This window comes from Physella acuta, unplaced genomic scaffold (genome assembly GCF_028476545.2).
Source record: "Physella acuta isolate Inbredline_101_S28 unplaced genomic scaffold, ASM2847654v3 ptg000204l, whole genome shotgun sequence".
In the NCBI taxonomy this organism is placed as follows: domain Eukaryota; kingdom Metazoa; phylum Mollusca; class Gastropoda; family Physidae; genus Physella; species Physella acuta.
Genome location: NW_026731723.1, coordinates 791,983 through 805,261, shown reverse-complemented (window position 1 = coordinate 805,261; position 13,279 = coordinate 791,983). Strand labels below are relative to the sequence as shown.

The following is a 13,279-nucleotide window of genomic DNA, read 5'->3' as shown; positions in this document are numbered from 1 at the left end:
CTGATGACGTCAAACGCTCTGATAGGACTTTAAAAAAACGGGTTAATTGCGGATCTCAACTGCCACAGAAGATATCGGTGAGAAATCTTTTAAACCTGCGTGACAGGCTGCAGTTAAATCGTCAGCCTGTGTCACTGTGACAGGCTGCAGGTAAAGAGTCACAAATTGTGACAGGCTGCAGGTAAAGAGTCACCCTGTGATGAGCTGTTTCGTCCTCTCTAAACGCAGACGCCCCCCCCCCCCCCATATGGTGTGTAGTGTGAAAGTCAACAAAATAAATAAATAAACAGTAAAAAAAAAACCTGGACAAAAAATACAATAGACTAGTTTTATTTCGCTCTAGATATTTTTTTTTTCTGTTGTTGATTGTGTGCACATTTTTTCCCCCTCGTTTTCTTTAACTTGCTTTCGCGTCTGTTTTTCCATCAAATCTTGCGATCAAAATTTCGGGCACTTCCCAGTTAGCTAGCGCGCTGAAATTTTCAGGGATGCTTTGTTTCCGATGACAATACAATATTAAATTATTATTATTACTAAATTGATCCATGGAAACATTTTATTGATCATTTTAGACTCCTATTGATTTGTACCAAAAAAGGGACATAACCTGGTAATTGTAATTTGATAAAAACAAGGTTCGGTACTTTCCCTCTTTTGGCTTACTGAAAAACAAATGAAAAAAATCATGAAGGAGCGAGCACGCGATTGGCTGAGTAGTGGTCACGCGGTGTTTGTGTACAAACCTATGCAAATCTGACTGATCCGGAAGTAGAATGTTGATGGTCGAATGGTTTGCACGCGAGGGCAAAATGGTGAAAGAAACGGCAACACAGAAGAAACGTCGATTGGAAAAGGCACGCCCGAAGTATCAGGAGAAGCGCAATGCAGGATACAGATTGGAAAATCCTCCTAAACGACCAAAAATTATGGAAGAAGGTGAGTATCAAAAGAAGCTTGAAAAAGGTCGAAACCGAAAATCGTGGGGCGCCGTGATTTTCTTACAGTTTCTAATACTTCGGCGCCCCACGTTTTTCATTTTTTGTCATAATGCGCACGCAGATTCCGATCGCTTATAGCAGAGTGATCGTTTGCATTATTGTGATGTATAGCATTTATTTTCTACTTTTTAGTTCAATCAGAAAACGTGGGTTTTTAAAAAAAAAAATTATGATAATTAATTTTGTCGATAGGGGTATGAGAGATTAATGTTAATAGTTTTTTCCAGGCAATAACTTTTATTATTTAAATAAAGCAAATAATAATGGCATAGCTAGAACATGAAAAATCTACTAAATAAAAATAAATAAAACGAACATTAGAAACTATCAAAGATATCAAGTTCCATTGTTTAACATACTTTTGACAGACTTGCCAGATAAGAAGTTACACTTTTCACAATTTTTGGAGGGCAGAAACTGAGATATAAGTTTGGGCCTATTCACGTGTGGTTTGTAGTCTGACAATCAAATAGGTCAAATTACTAAATTAGGAAACAGATTAATTTAAAAGTCTTCTGTAAATAAATAAATAAATAAATACACACACACACACACACACACACACATATATATATATATATATATATATATATATATATATATATATATATATATATATGTGTGTGTGTGTGTGTGTGGGGGGTTGAGAGAATTATTTTTTGCGGGGGTGGATTGGGGGTGGGGGGCTCTTGTTCCGCTATTGAGTGTAGCATATAAAAATATTAGTGATGAAAGATCTAACAATTGAATTGAAACGAATGTAATAGGCTTGAAATGTCTATATAATCACACTAAATTTAAAAAAAAAATAATTAAAGTTACATATCAAAGTATTAAAGCCGTTTACATGAAAAGCCGTTTAGAATTATTTTATCTATTCAATTATTTTTTAAAAAGCCGCCCTTACATTGAAGTCAACCGGAGTGGCCAGGGAGAGTAAAACAATGTAAGTCAATTTTTTTTCTCCATGATAAAATTCGCAATAGCGGTCAATCGAGGTACATTACCCAGTAGTTTTTTTTTTTTTAATATTAAATAATATTAGTTCCCCTATCACCACAACACACTGACTCTACTAATCCAAATTTAAAATAAAAGTGTTAGCTAAATTACTATTATATTGCTAGTCTAGTTATTATTTTAAAAATATTTCTAGCCTTAGTAAAACCGGAAGTCATTCTCAAATGTTATAAAATAGTCAATTTTGGTTGAAAAATTGTATCGTGGTACAAAAATGTACTTTACAAAAAAGCTGAGCCATGAAATAAAAACTTAAAGGTTGCCAGGTGAACTAGTTGCTGTCACTGTCTAGTCTGGCGGTCACTCCTTCGTTCTTTAGGACTGGCAGACTTTCTTCGTGGGTTGTCTCAAGATTTTTGTTAGGGGTGTCAGCATCAGACAGACTTTCCTCGTGGGTTGTCTCAAGATTTTTGTTAGGGGTGTCAGCATCAGATAGACTTTCTTCGTGGGTTGTCTCAATATTTTTGTTAGGGGTGTCAGCATCAGACAGACTTTCTTCGTGGGTTGTCTCAATATTTTTGTTAGGGGTGTCAGCATCAGACAGACTTTCTTCGTGGGTTGTCTCAATATTTTTGTTAGGGTTGTCAGCATCGTTGTCCTTGATGTCAGCCGAGTCAGCGTCCTCAAGGTTGGAGTCAGCATGACTGGAGCCAGTGTGGTGGATATTGAATGAAGACGTGTCACTAGCGTGAGTCGATTTGTTTCCCTCATGTCCAGTGTTGTCTGTGGTGTTCGGTCTGTCTGGTCTCACGCTTGCCGAGTCGTCCGTACCGCTGCTCTCGTCATCTCGCGGTCTCTCGCGCTCGTCTCGGTCACTCCGTTTGACTTCCGGTGGTTTGTTTATGTTCTTGCTTTCTCTGATGGCCGCTCTACTTCCTCTGGTCGCGCCGTCTCTTCTTTGGGCGGCCTTGCTATTTCGAGAAGGCGTGTAGGCAGTCCATATGGTTTTAGGAGTGTTCTGCCCTTTTTTAGGGATGTTCTGCCCCTTTTTAGGGATGTTCTTCCCATCTTTGGGGACGTTCTGCCCATCTTTGGGGATGTTCTGCCCATCTTTGGAGATGTTCTGCCCATCTTTAGTGGATTGAACTTGCTTACCTCTGACTCCAGCCTTCACTAGACTCACACTGTTGCTGCCGTCTCTCTGAGGCTTCATGTAGGGCGTGCTTGTGGATGTGTGTGTTCTCAGTTCGCTCCGTGTACTGGTCCCGGCTGGGGATGTGTGTGTTCTCAGTTCGCTCCGTGTACTGACCCCGGGGGCGGGACGGTAGCTTTTCGCCCTGTACCTCGGGCTGAGGCTGTGTTTGACGTCGTATCCCCACTGTGGTTGGTCTTCTTGAAGGTTCTCGCGAGACGCAGGGGCGACAACAAAGATGTCTGTGTAAGGGAGAGCAGCCGTCTGATGTTTTTGGACATTTGTCGACTTGCCATTAGAGTCGCTGACCTTGCTGCTAGATACTAAAGGTAAAAAAATGTTTGAAAGAAATTAGAAATAAAAAGCCGGAAAGTTTAGACTACAAAAACAAGCAATAGAAAAAAACCAACCAACCTGGTTCTTTAGTTCTCTCTTCTCTTGTCCTCTTCAATCTGCTGAACGGGAGAAAGGGGCGGACAATTTGTTTTAATCAGAACAAAAATCTTTTATTTAAAAGTTAAATGTAAACACTTATCAGTGTGTGTCTATCATGAACGTACGGTGTGTCTGTCGTTAACGTACGGTGTGTCTGTCGTTAACGTACGGTGTGTCTGTCGTTAACGTACGGTGTGTCTGTCGTTAACGTACAGTGTGTCTGTCGTTAACGTACGGTGTGTCTGTCGTTAACGTACGGTGTGTCTGTCGTTAACGTACGGTGTGTCTGTCGTTAACGTACGGTGTGTCTGTCGTTAACGTACGGTGTGTCTGTCGTTAACGTACAGTGTGTCTGTCGTTAACGTACGGTGTGTCTGTCGTTAACGTACGGTGTGTCTGTCGTTAACGTACGGTGTGTCTGTCGTTAACGTACGGTGTGTCTGTCGTTAACGTACGGTGTGTCTGTCGTTAACGTACGGTGTGTCTGTTTTCTTGTGGTAGCAGAGGCAGACGGCCAGCAGTACGAGGGCCACTAGCAGCACCAGGGCCAACAGGCAGAACATGGCCACCGCCCCGGGGGAGGACACGAAGTCTGTGGCGTCTGCGGCGTCGGCTGCTTGGTACGGCTCTACTACGGTGACGTCAAGGAGGGCGGGGTCGGACAAACCCAGGACAGGCGTCCCGTCTACAGATCTCTGCAGGACCTAGACAGGACACAGGGGTTATGTGGGGGTCTTATGGACATGTGGGGTTATGTGGGGGTCGTGCGGAAATGTGGGGTTATGTGGGGATCATGTGGGGGTCATGTGGACATGTGGAGTTATGTGGGGGTCGTGTGGGGTTATGTGGGGGTCGTGTGGAAATGTGGGGTTATGTGGGGGTCATGTGGAGTTATTTGGGGGTCGTGTGGGGTTATGTGGGGGTCGTGTTGAAATGTGGGGTTATGTGGGGGTCATGTGGAGTTATTTGGGGGTCGTGTGGGGTTATGTGGGGGTCGTGTGGAGTTATGTGGGGGTCGTGTGGGGTTAAGTGGGGTTTTGTGGGGGTCGTGTGGGGTTATGTGGGGGTCGTGTGGAAATGTGGGGTTATGTGGGGGTCTTATGGACATGTGGGGTTATGTGGGGGTCATGTGGGGTTATGTGGGGGTCTTGTGTACATGTGGAGTTGTGTGGCATGAGGACACGATGGTTTAGGAAGATGGGACGGGTTTCTGTGGGGTTGGAGTAGTGATATGGATAAACGGGCATTGACCATTTGGTGATCTACGAAGACTTGTGGTAACTATATAAACCAATGACCTCTAGATGACCTTACCTTCAGTATGTCTCTGTCGGCCATGAAGGTTTTGGGATTGTTGACGTTAACCAAGTCGTCTGCTTGCACATCGTTGACGACATATGTGTAGACTGCAGTGCTGGAAAGATATAGCGAGATCGAATACACCCAGCAATTCTAAACCCCACCCCGCCTCATTATTTCCTCCAAATGTAGACTACTGAAATAGCTATCAATTAGGATAATTATTCGGTGTCTAGTAAGTGAAAAGTTGTATTTATCTCAGACAATAGGAAGCAAAGATTGGACATTTTAAAAGTATGGCTAACAATTGACAGTAGTGGACAGGGTGGATGGACAGCGTAGATAGACAAAGACGTACTGTGTATCTAAAAGTCTCCTACGATAACTGGTGCTGGTATCGATGACATTGGAGAATCCGATTCTTTGAGAGTTGGAGAAAAACATTTGCGCCCTGTCTCGAAATATGGACCTGGAACATGAGAGGAGATTGGCAGTTATTGGGGCGTGGAACATGAGAGGGGATTGGCAGTTATTGGGGCGTGGACCTGGAACATGAGAGGAGATTGGCAGTTATTGGGGCGTGGACCTGGAACATGAGAGGAGATTGGCAGTTATTGGGGCGTGGACCTGGAACATAAGAGGGGATTGGCAGTTATTGGGGCGTGGACCTGGAACATAAGAGGGGATTGGCAGTTATTGGGGCGTGGACCTGGAACATAAGAGGAGATTGGCAGTTATTGGGGCGTGGACCTGGAACATAAGAGGGGATTGGCAGTTATTGGGGCGTGGACCTGGAACATAAGAGGAGATTGGCAGTTATTGGGGCGTGGACCTGGAACATAAGAGGAGATTGGCAGTTATTGGGGCGTGGACCTGGAACATAAGAGGGGATTGGCAGTTATTGGGGCGTGGACCTGGAACATAAGAGGGGATTGGCAGTTATTGGGGCGTGGACCTGGAACATAAGAGGGGATTGGCAGTTATTGGGGCGTGGACCTGGAACATAAGAGGAGATTGGCAGTTATTGGGGCGTGGACCTGGAACATAAGAGGGGATTGGCAGTTATTGGGGCGTGGACCTGGAACATAAGAGGAGATTGGCAGTTATTGGGGCGTGGACCTGGAACATAAGAGGGGATTGGCAGTTATTGGGGCGTGGACCTGGAACATAAGAGGGGATTGGCAGTTATTGGGGCGTGGACCTGGAACATAAGAGGAGATTGGCAGTTATTGGGGCGTGGACCTGGAACATAAGAGGGGATTGGCAGTTATTGGGGCGTGGACCTGGAACATAAGAGGAGATTGGCAGTTATTGGGGCGTGGACCTGGAACATAAGAGGAGATTGGCAGTTATTGGGGCGTGGACCTGGAACATAAGAGGGGATTGGCAGTTATTGGGGCGTGGACCTGGAACATAAGAGGGGATTGGCAGTTATTGGGGCGTGGACCTGGAACATAAGAGGGGATTGGCAGTTATTGGGGCGTGGACCTGGAACATAAGAGGAGATTGGCAGTTATTGGGGCGTGGAACATGAGAGGAGATTGGCAGTTATTGGGGCGTGGACCTGGAACATGAGAGGGGATTGGCAGTTATTGGGGCGTGGACCTGGAACATGAGAGAAGATTGGCAGTTATTGGGGCGTGGACCTGGAACATAAGAGGGGATTGGCAGTTATTGGGGCGTGGACCTGGAACATAAGAGGGGATTGGCAGTTATTGGGGCGTGGACCTGGAACATGAGAGGGGATTGGCAGTTATTGGGGCGTGGACCTGGAACATGAGAGGGGATTGGCAGTTATTGGGGCGTGGACCTGGAACATAAGAGGAGATTGGCAGTTATTGGGGCGTGGACCTGGAACATGAGAGGGGATTGGCAGTTATTGGGGCGTGGACCTGGAACATAAGAGGAGATTGGCAGTTATTGGGGCGTGGACCTGGAACATGAGAGGGGATTGGCAGTTATTGGGGCGTGGACCTGGAACATGAGAGGGGATTGGCAGTTATTGGGGCGTGGACCTGGAACATGAGAGGAGATTGGCAGTTATTGGGGCGTGGACCTAGAACATGAGAGGAGATTGGCAGTTATTGGGGCGTGGAACATGAGAGGGGATTGGCAGTTATTGGGGCGTGTAACATGAGAGGAGATTGGCAGTTATTGGGGCTAGGACCTGGAACATAAGAGGGGATTGGCAGTTATTGGGGCGTGGACCTGGAACATGAGAGGAGATTGGCAGTTATTGGGGCGTGGACCTGGAACATGAGAGAAGATTGGCAGTTATTGGGGCGTGGACCTGGAACATGAGAGGGGATTGGCAGTTATTGGGGCGTGGAACATGAGAGGGGATTGGCAGTTATTGGGGCGTGGACCTGGAACATGAGAGGGGATTGGCAGTTATTGGGGCGTGGAACATGAGAGGGGATTGGCAGTTATTGGGGCGTGGACCTGGAACATGAGAGAAGATTGGCAGTTATTGGGGCGTGGACCTGGAACATGAGAGGAGATTGGCAGTTATTGGGACGTGGACCATGAGAGGAGATTGGCAGTTATTGGGGCGTGGAACATGAGAGGGGATTGGCAGTTATTGGGGCGTGGACCTGGAACATGAGAGGGGATTGGCAGTTATTGGGGCGTGGACCTGGAACATGAGAGAAGATTGGCAGTTATTGGGGCGTGGAACATGAGAGGGGATTGGCAGTTATTGGGGCGTGGACCTGGAACATGAGAGGAGATTGGCAGTTATTGGGGCGTGGACCTGGAACATGAGAGAAGATTGGCAGTTATTGGGGCGTGGACCTGGAACATGAGAGGGGATTGGCAGTTATTGGGGCGTGGAACATGAGAGGGGATTGGCAGTTATTGGGGCGTGGACCTGGAACATGAGAGGGGATTGGCAGTTATTGGGGCGTGGAACATGAGAGGGGATTGGCAGTTATTGGGGCGTGGACCTGGAACATGAGAGGAGATTGGCAGTTATTGGGGCGTGGACCTGGAACATGAGAGGAGATTGGCAGTTATTGGGGCGTGGACCTGGAACATGAGAGGGGATTGGCAGTTATTGGGGCGTGGACCTGGAACATGAGAGGGGATTGGCAGTTATTGGGGCGTGGACCTGGAACATGAGAGGGGATTGGCAGTTATTGGGGCGTGGACCTGGAACATGAGAGGGGATTGGCAGTTATTGGGGCGTGGACCTGGAACATGAGAGGGGATTGGCAGTTATTGGAGCGTGGACCTGGAACATGAGAGGGGATTGGCAGTTATTGGGGCGTGGACCTGGAACATGAGAGGGGATTGGCAGTTATTGGGGCGTGGAACATAAGAGGAGATTGGCAGTTATTGGGGCGTGGACCTGGAACATGAGAGGAGATTGGCAGTTATTGGGGCGTGGACCATGAGAGGGGATTGGCAGTTATTGGGGCCTGGAACATGAGAGGGGATTGGCAGTTATTGGGGCGTGGACCTGGAACATGAGAGAAGATTGGCAGTTATTGGAGCGTGGAACATGAGAGGGGATTGGCAGTTATTGGGGCGTGGACCTGGAACATGAGAGAAGATTGGCAGTTATTGGGGCGTGGACCTGGAACATGAGAGGGGATTGGCAGTTATTGGGGCGTGGAACATAAGAGGAGATTGGCAGTTATTGGGGCGTGGACCTGGAACATGAGAGGAGATTGGCAGTTATTGGGGCGTGGACCATGAGAGGGGATTGGCAGTTATTGGGGCGTGGAACATGAGAGGGGATTGGCAGTTATTGGGGCGTGGACCTGGAACATGAGAGAAGATTGGCAGTTATTGGGGCGTGGACCTGGAACATGAGAGGAGATTGGCAGTTATTGGGGCGTGGACCTGGAACATGAGAGAAGATTGGCAGTTATTGGGGCGTGGACCTGGAACAGAGAGGGGATTGGCAGTTATTGGGGCGTGGAACATAAGAGGGGATTGGCAGTTATTGGGGCGTGGAACATAAGAGGGGATTGGCAGTTATTGGGGCGTGGAACATGAGAGGAGATTGGCAGTTATTGGGGCGTGGAACATGAGAGGGGATTGGCAGTTATTGGGGCGTGGACCTGGAACATGAGAGAAGATTGGCAGTTATTGGGGCGTGGACCTGGAACATGAGAGGGGATTGGCAGTTATTGGGGCGTGGAACATAAGAGGGGATTGGCAGTTATTGGGGCGTGGACCTGGAACATGAGAGGAGATTGGCAGTTATTGGGGCGTGGAACATGAGAGGGGATTGGCAGTTATTGGGGCGTGGAACATAAGAGGAGATTGGCAGTTATTGGGGCGTGGACCTGGAACATGAGAGGAGATTGGCAGTTATTGGGGCGTGGACCATGAGAGGGGATTGGCAGTTATTGGGGCGTGGACCTGGAACATGAGAGAAGATTGGCAGTTATTGGGGCGTGGACCTGGAACATGAGAGAAGATTGGCAGTTATCGGGGCGTGGACCTGGAACATGAGAGAAGATTGGCAGTTATTGGGGCGTGGACCTGGAACATGAGAGAAGATTGGCAGTTATTGGGGCGTGGACCTGGAACATGAGAGGAGATTGGCAGTTATTGGGGCGTGGACCTGGAACATGAGAGGAGATTGGCAGTTATTGGGGCGTGGACCTGGAACATGAGAGGGGATTGGCAGTTATTGGGGCGTGGAACATGAGAGGGGATTGGCAGTTATTGGGGCGTGGACCTGGAACATGAGAGGAGATTGGCAGTTATTGGGGCGTGGAACATGAGAGGGGATTGGCAGTTATTGGGGCGTGGAACATGAGAGGGTATTGGCAGTTATTGGGGCGTGGACCTGGAACATGAGAGGGGATTGGCAGTTATTGGGGCGTGGAACATGAGAGGGGATTGGCAGTTATTGGGGCGTGGACCTGGAACATGAGAGGAGATTGGCAGTTATTGGGGCGTGGACCTGGAACATGAGAGGAGATTGGCAGTTATTGGGGCGTGGACCTGGAACATGAGAGGGGATTGGCAGTTATTGGGGCCTGGAACATGAGAGGGGATTGGCAGTTATTGGGGCGTGGACCTGGAACATGAGAGAAGATTGGCAGTTATTGGAGCGTGGACCTGGAACATGAGAGGGGATTGGCAGTTATTGGGGCGTGGACCTGGAACATGAGAGGGGATTGGCAGTTATTGGGGCGTGGAACATAAGAGGAGATTGGCAGTTATTGGGGCGTGGACCTGGAACATGAGAGGAGATTGGCAGTTATTGGGGCGTGGACCATGAGAGGGGATTGGCAGTTATTGGGGCCTGGAACATGAGAGGGGATTGGCAGTTATTGGGGCGTGGACCTGGAACATGAGAGAAGATTGGCAGTTATTGGAGCGTGGAACATGAGAGGGGATTGGCAGTTATTGGGGCGTGGACCTGGAACATGAGAGAAGATTGGCAGTTATTGGGGCGTGGACCTGGAACATGAGAGGGGATTGGCAGTTATTGGGGCGTGGAACATAAGAGGAGATTGGCAGTTATTGGGGCGTGGACCTGGAACATGAGAGGAGATTGGCAGTTATTGGGGCGTGGACCATGAGAGGGGATTGGCAGTTATTGGGGCGTGGAACATGAGAGGGGATTGGCAGTTATTGGGACGTGGACCTGGAACATGAGAGGAGATTGGCAGTTATTGGGGCGTGGACCATAAGAGAAGATTGGCAGTTATTGGGGCGTGGACCTGGAACATGAGAGGAGATTGGCAGTTATTGGGGCGTGGAACATGAGAGGGGATTGGCAGTTATTGGGGCGTGGACCTGGAACATGAGAGGAGATTGGCAGTTATTGGGGCGTGGAACATGAGAGGGGATTGGCAGTTATTGGGGCGTGGACCTGGAACATGAGAGAAGATTGGCAGTTATTGGGGCGTGGACCTGGAACATGAGAGGAGATTGGCAGTTATTGGGGCGTGGACCTGGAACATGAGAGAAGATTGGCAGTTATTGGGGCGTGGACCTGGAACAGAGAGGGGATTGGCAGTTATTGGGGCGTGGAACATAAGAGGGGATTGGCAGTTATTGGGGCGTGGAACATAAGAGGGGATTGGCAGTTATTGGGGCGTGGAACATGAGAGGAGATTGGCAGTTATTGGGGCGTGGAACATGAGAGGGGATTGGCAGTTATTTGGGCGTGGACCTGGAACATGAGAGAAGATTGGCAGTTATTGGGGCGTGGACCTTGAACATGAGAGGGGATTGGCAGTTATTGGGGCGTGGAACATAAGAGGGGATTGGCAGTTATTGGGGCGTGGACCTGGAACATGAGAGGAGATTGGCAGTTATTGGGGCGTGGAACATGAGAGGGGATTGGCAGTTATTGGGGCGTGGAACATAAGAGGAGATTGGCAGTTATTGGGGCGTGGACCTGGAACATAAAAGGAGATTGGCAGTTATTGGGGCGTGGACCATGAGAGGGGATTGGCAGTTATTGGGGCGTGGACCTGGAACATGAGAGAAGATTGGCAGTTATTGGGGCGTGGACCTGGAACATGAGAGAAGATTGGCAGTTATCGGGGCGTGGACCTGGAACATGAGAGAAGATTGGCAGTTATTGGGGCGTGGACCTGGAACATGAGAGAAGATTGGCAGTTATTGGGGCGTGGAACATAAGAGGGGATTGGCAGTTATTGGGGCGTGGAACATGAGAGGGGATTGGCAGTTATTGGGGCGTGGACCTGGAACATGAGAGAAGATTGGCAGTTATTGGGGCGTGGAACATGAGAGAAGATTGGCAGTTATTGGGGCGTGGAACATAAGAGGAGATTGGCAGTTATTGGGGCGTGGACCTGGAACATGAGAGGAGATTGGCAGTTATTGGGGCGTGGACCTGGAACATGAGAGGAGATTGGCAGTTATTGGGGCGTGGACCTGGAACATGAGAGGGGATTGGCAGTTATTGGGGCGTGGACCTGGAACATGAGAGAAGATTGGCAGTTATTGGGGCGTGGAACATGAGAGAAGATTGGCAGTTATTGGGGCGTGGAACATAAGAGGAGATTGGCAGTTATTGGGGCGTGGACCTGGAACATGAGAGGAGATTGGCAGTTATTGGGGCGTGGACCTGGAACATGAGAGGAGATTGGCAGTTATTGGGGCGTGGACCTGGAACATGAGAGGGGATTGGCAGTTATTGGGGCGTGGACCTGGAACATGAGAGGGGATTGGCAGTTATTGGGGCGTGGACCTGGAACATGAGAGGAGATTGGCAGTTATTGGGGCGTGGAACATGAGAGGGGATTGGCAGTTATTGGGGCGTGGAACATGAGAGGGGATTGGCAGTTATTGGGGCGTGGACCTGGAACATGAGAGGGGATTGGCAGTTATTGGGGCGTGGAACATGAGAGGGGATTGGCAGTTATTGGGGCGTGGACCTGGAACATGAGAGAAGATTGGCAGTTATTGGGGCGTGGACCTGGAACATGAGAGGAGATTGGCAGTTATTGGGACGTGGACCATGAGAGGAGATTGGCAGTTATTGGGGCGTGGAACATGAGAGGGGATTGGCAGTTATTGGGGCGTGGACCTGGAACATGAGAGGGGATTGGCAGTTATTGGGGCGTGGACCTGGAACATGAGAGAAGATTGGCAGTTATTGGGGCGTGGAACATGAGAGGGGATTGGCAGTTATTGGGGCGTGGACCTGGAACATGAGAGGAGATTGGCAGTTATTGGGGCGTGGACCTGGAACATGAGAGAAGATTGGCAGTTATTGGGGCGTGGACCTGGAACATGAGAGGGGATTGGCAGTTATTGGGGCGTGGAACATGAGAGGGGATTGGCAGTTATTGGGGCGTGGACCTGGAACATGAGAGGGGATTGGCAGTTATTGGGGCGTGGAACATGAGAGGGGATTGGCAGTTATTGGGGCGTGGACCTGGAACATGAGAGGAGATTGGCAGTTATTGGGGCGTGGACCTGGAACATGAGAGGAGATTGGCAGTTATTGGGGCGTGGACCTGGAACATGAGAGGGGATTGGCAGTTATTGGGGCCTGGAACATGAGAGGGGATTGGCAGTTATTGGGGCGTGGACCTGGAACATGAGAGAAGATTGGCAGTTATTGGGGCGTGGAACATGAGAGGGGATTGGCAGTTATTGGGGCGTGGAACATGAGAGGGGATTGGCAGTTATTGGGGCGTGGACCTGGAACATGAGAGGGGATTGGCAGTTATTGGGGCGTGGAACATGAGAGGAGATTGGCAGTTATTGGGGCGTGGACCATGAGAGGGGATTGGCAGTTATTGGGGCCTGGAACATGAGAGGGGATTGGCAGTTATTGGGGCGTGGACCTGGAACATGAGAGAAGATTGGCAGTTATTGGAGCGTGGAACATGAGAGGGGATTGGCAGTTATTGGGGCGTGGACCTGGAACATGAGAGAAGATTGGCAG

At 49.1% G+C, this 13,279-nt stretch overlaps 1 protein-coding gene across 1 annotated transcript in view; it reads right to left on the bottom strand.

The window, feature by feature from the left end:
* Window positions 1-2,043: 2,043 nt before the first annotated feature.
* The window catches only part of LOC131937217 (protocadherin Fat 4), a 31,948-nt gene continuing 20,712 nt past the window's right edge, over window positions 2,044-13,279 (bottom strand). Inside the window, exons 15-19 of the mRNA XM_059294463.1 lie at window positions 5,243-5,353; window positions 4,900-4,999; window positions 4,063-4,289; window positions 3,565-3,605; window positions 2,044-3,473 (exon numbers count right to left, since the gene is read on the bottom strand). Of these exons, the coding sequence (XP_059150446.1) occupies window positions 2,290-3,473; window positions 3,565-3,605; window positions 4,063-4,289; window positions 4,900-4,999; window positions 5,243-5,353 (1,663 nt within the window). The 3' untranslated portion in view covers window positions 2,044-2,289. The remainder of the gene's footprint in view (window positions 3,474-3,564; window positions 3,606-4,062; window positions 4,290-4,899; window positions 5,000-5,242; window positions 5,354-13,279) is intronic.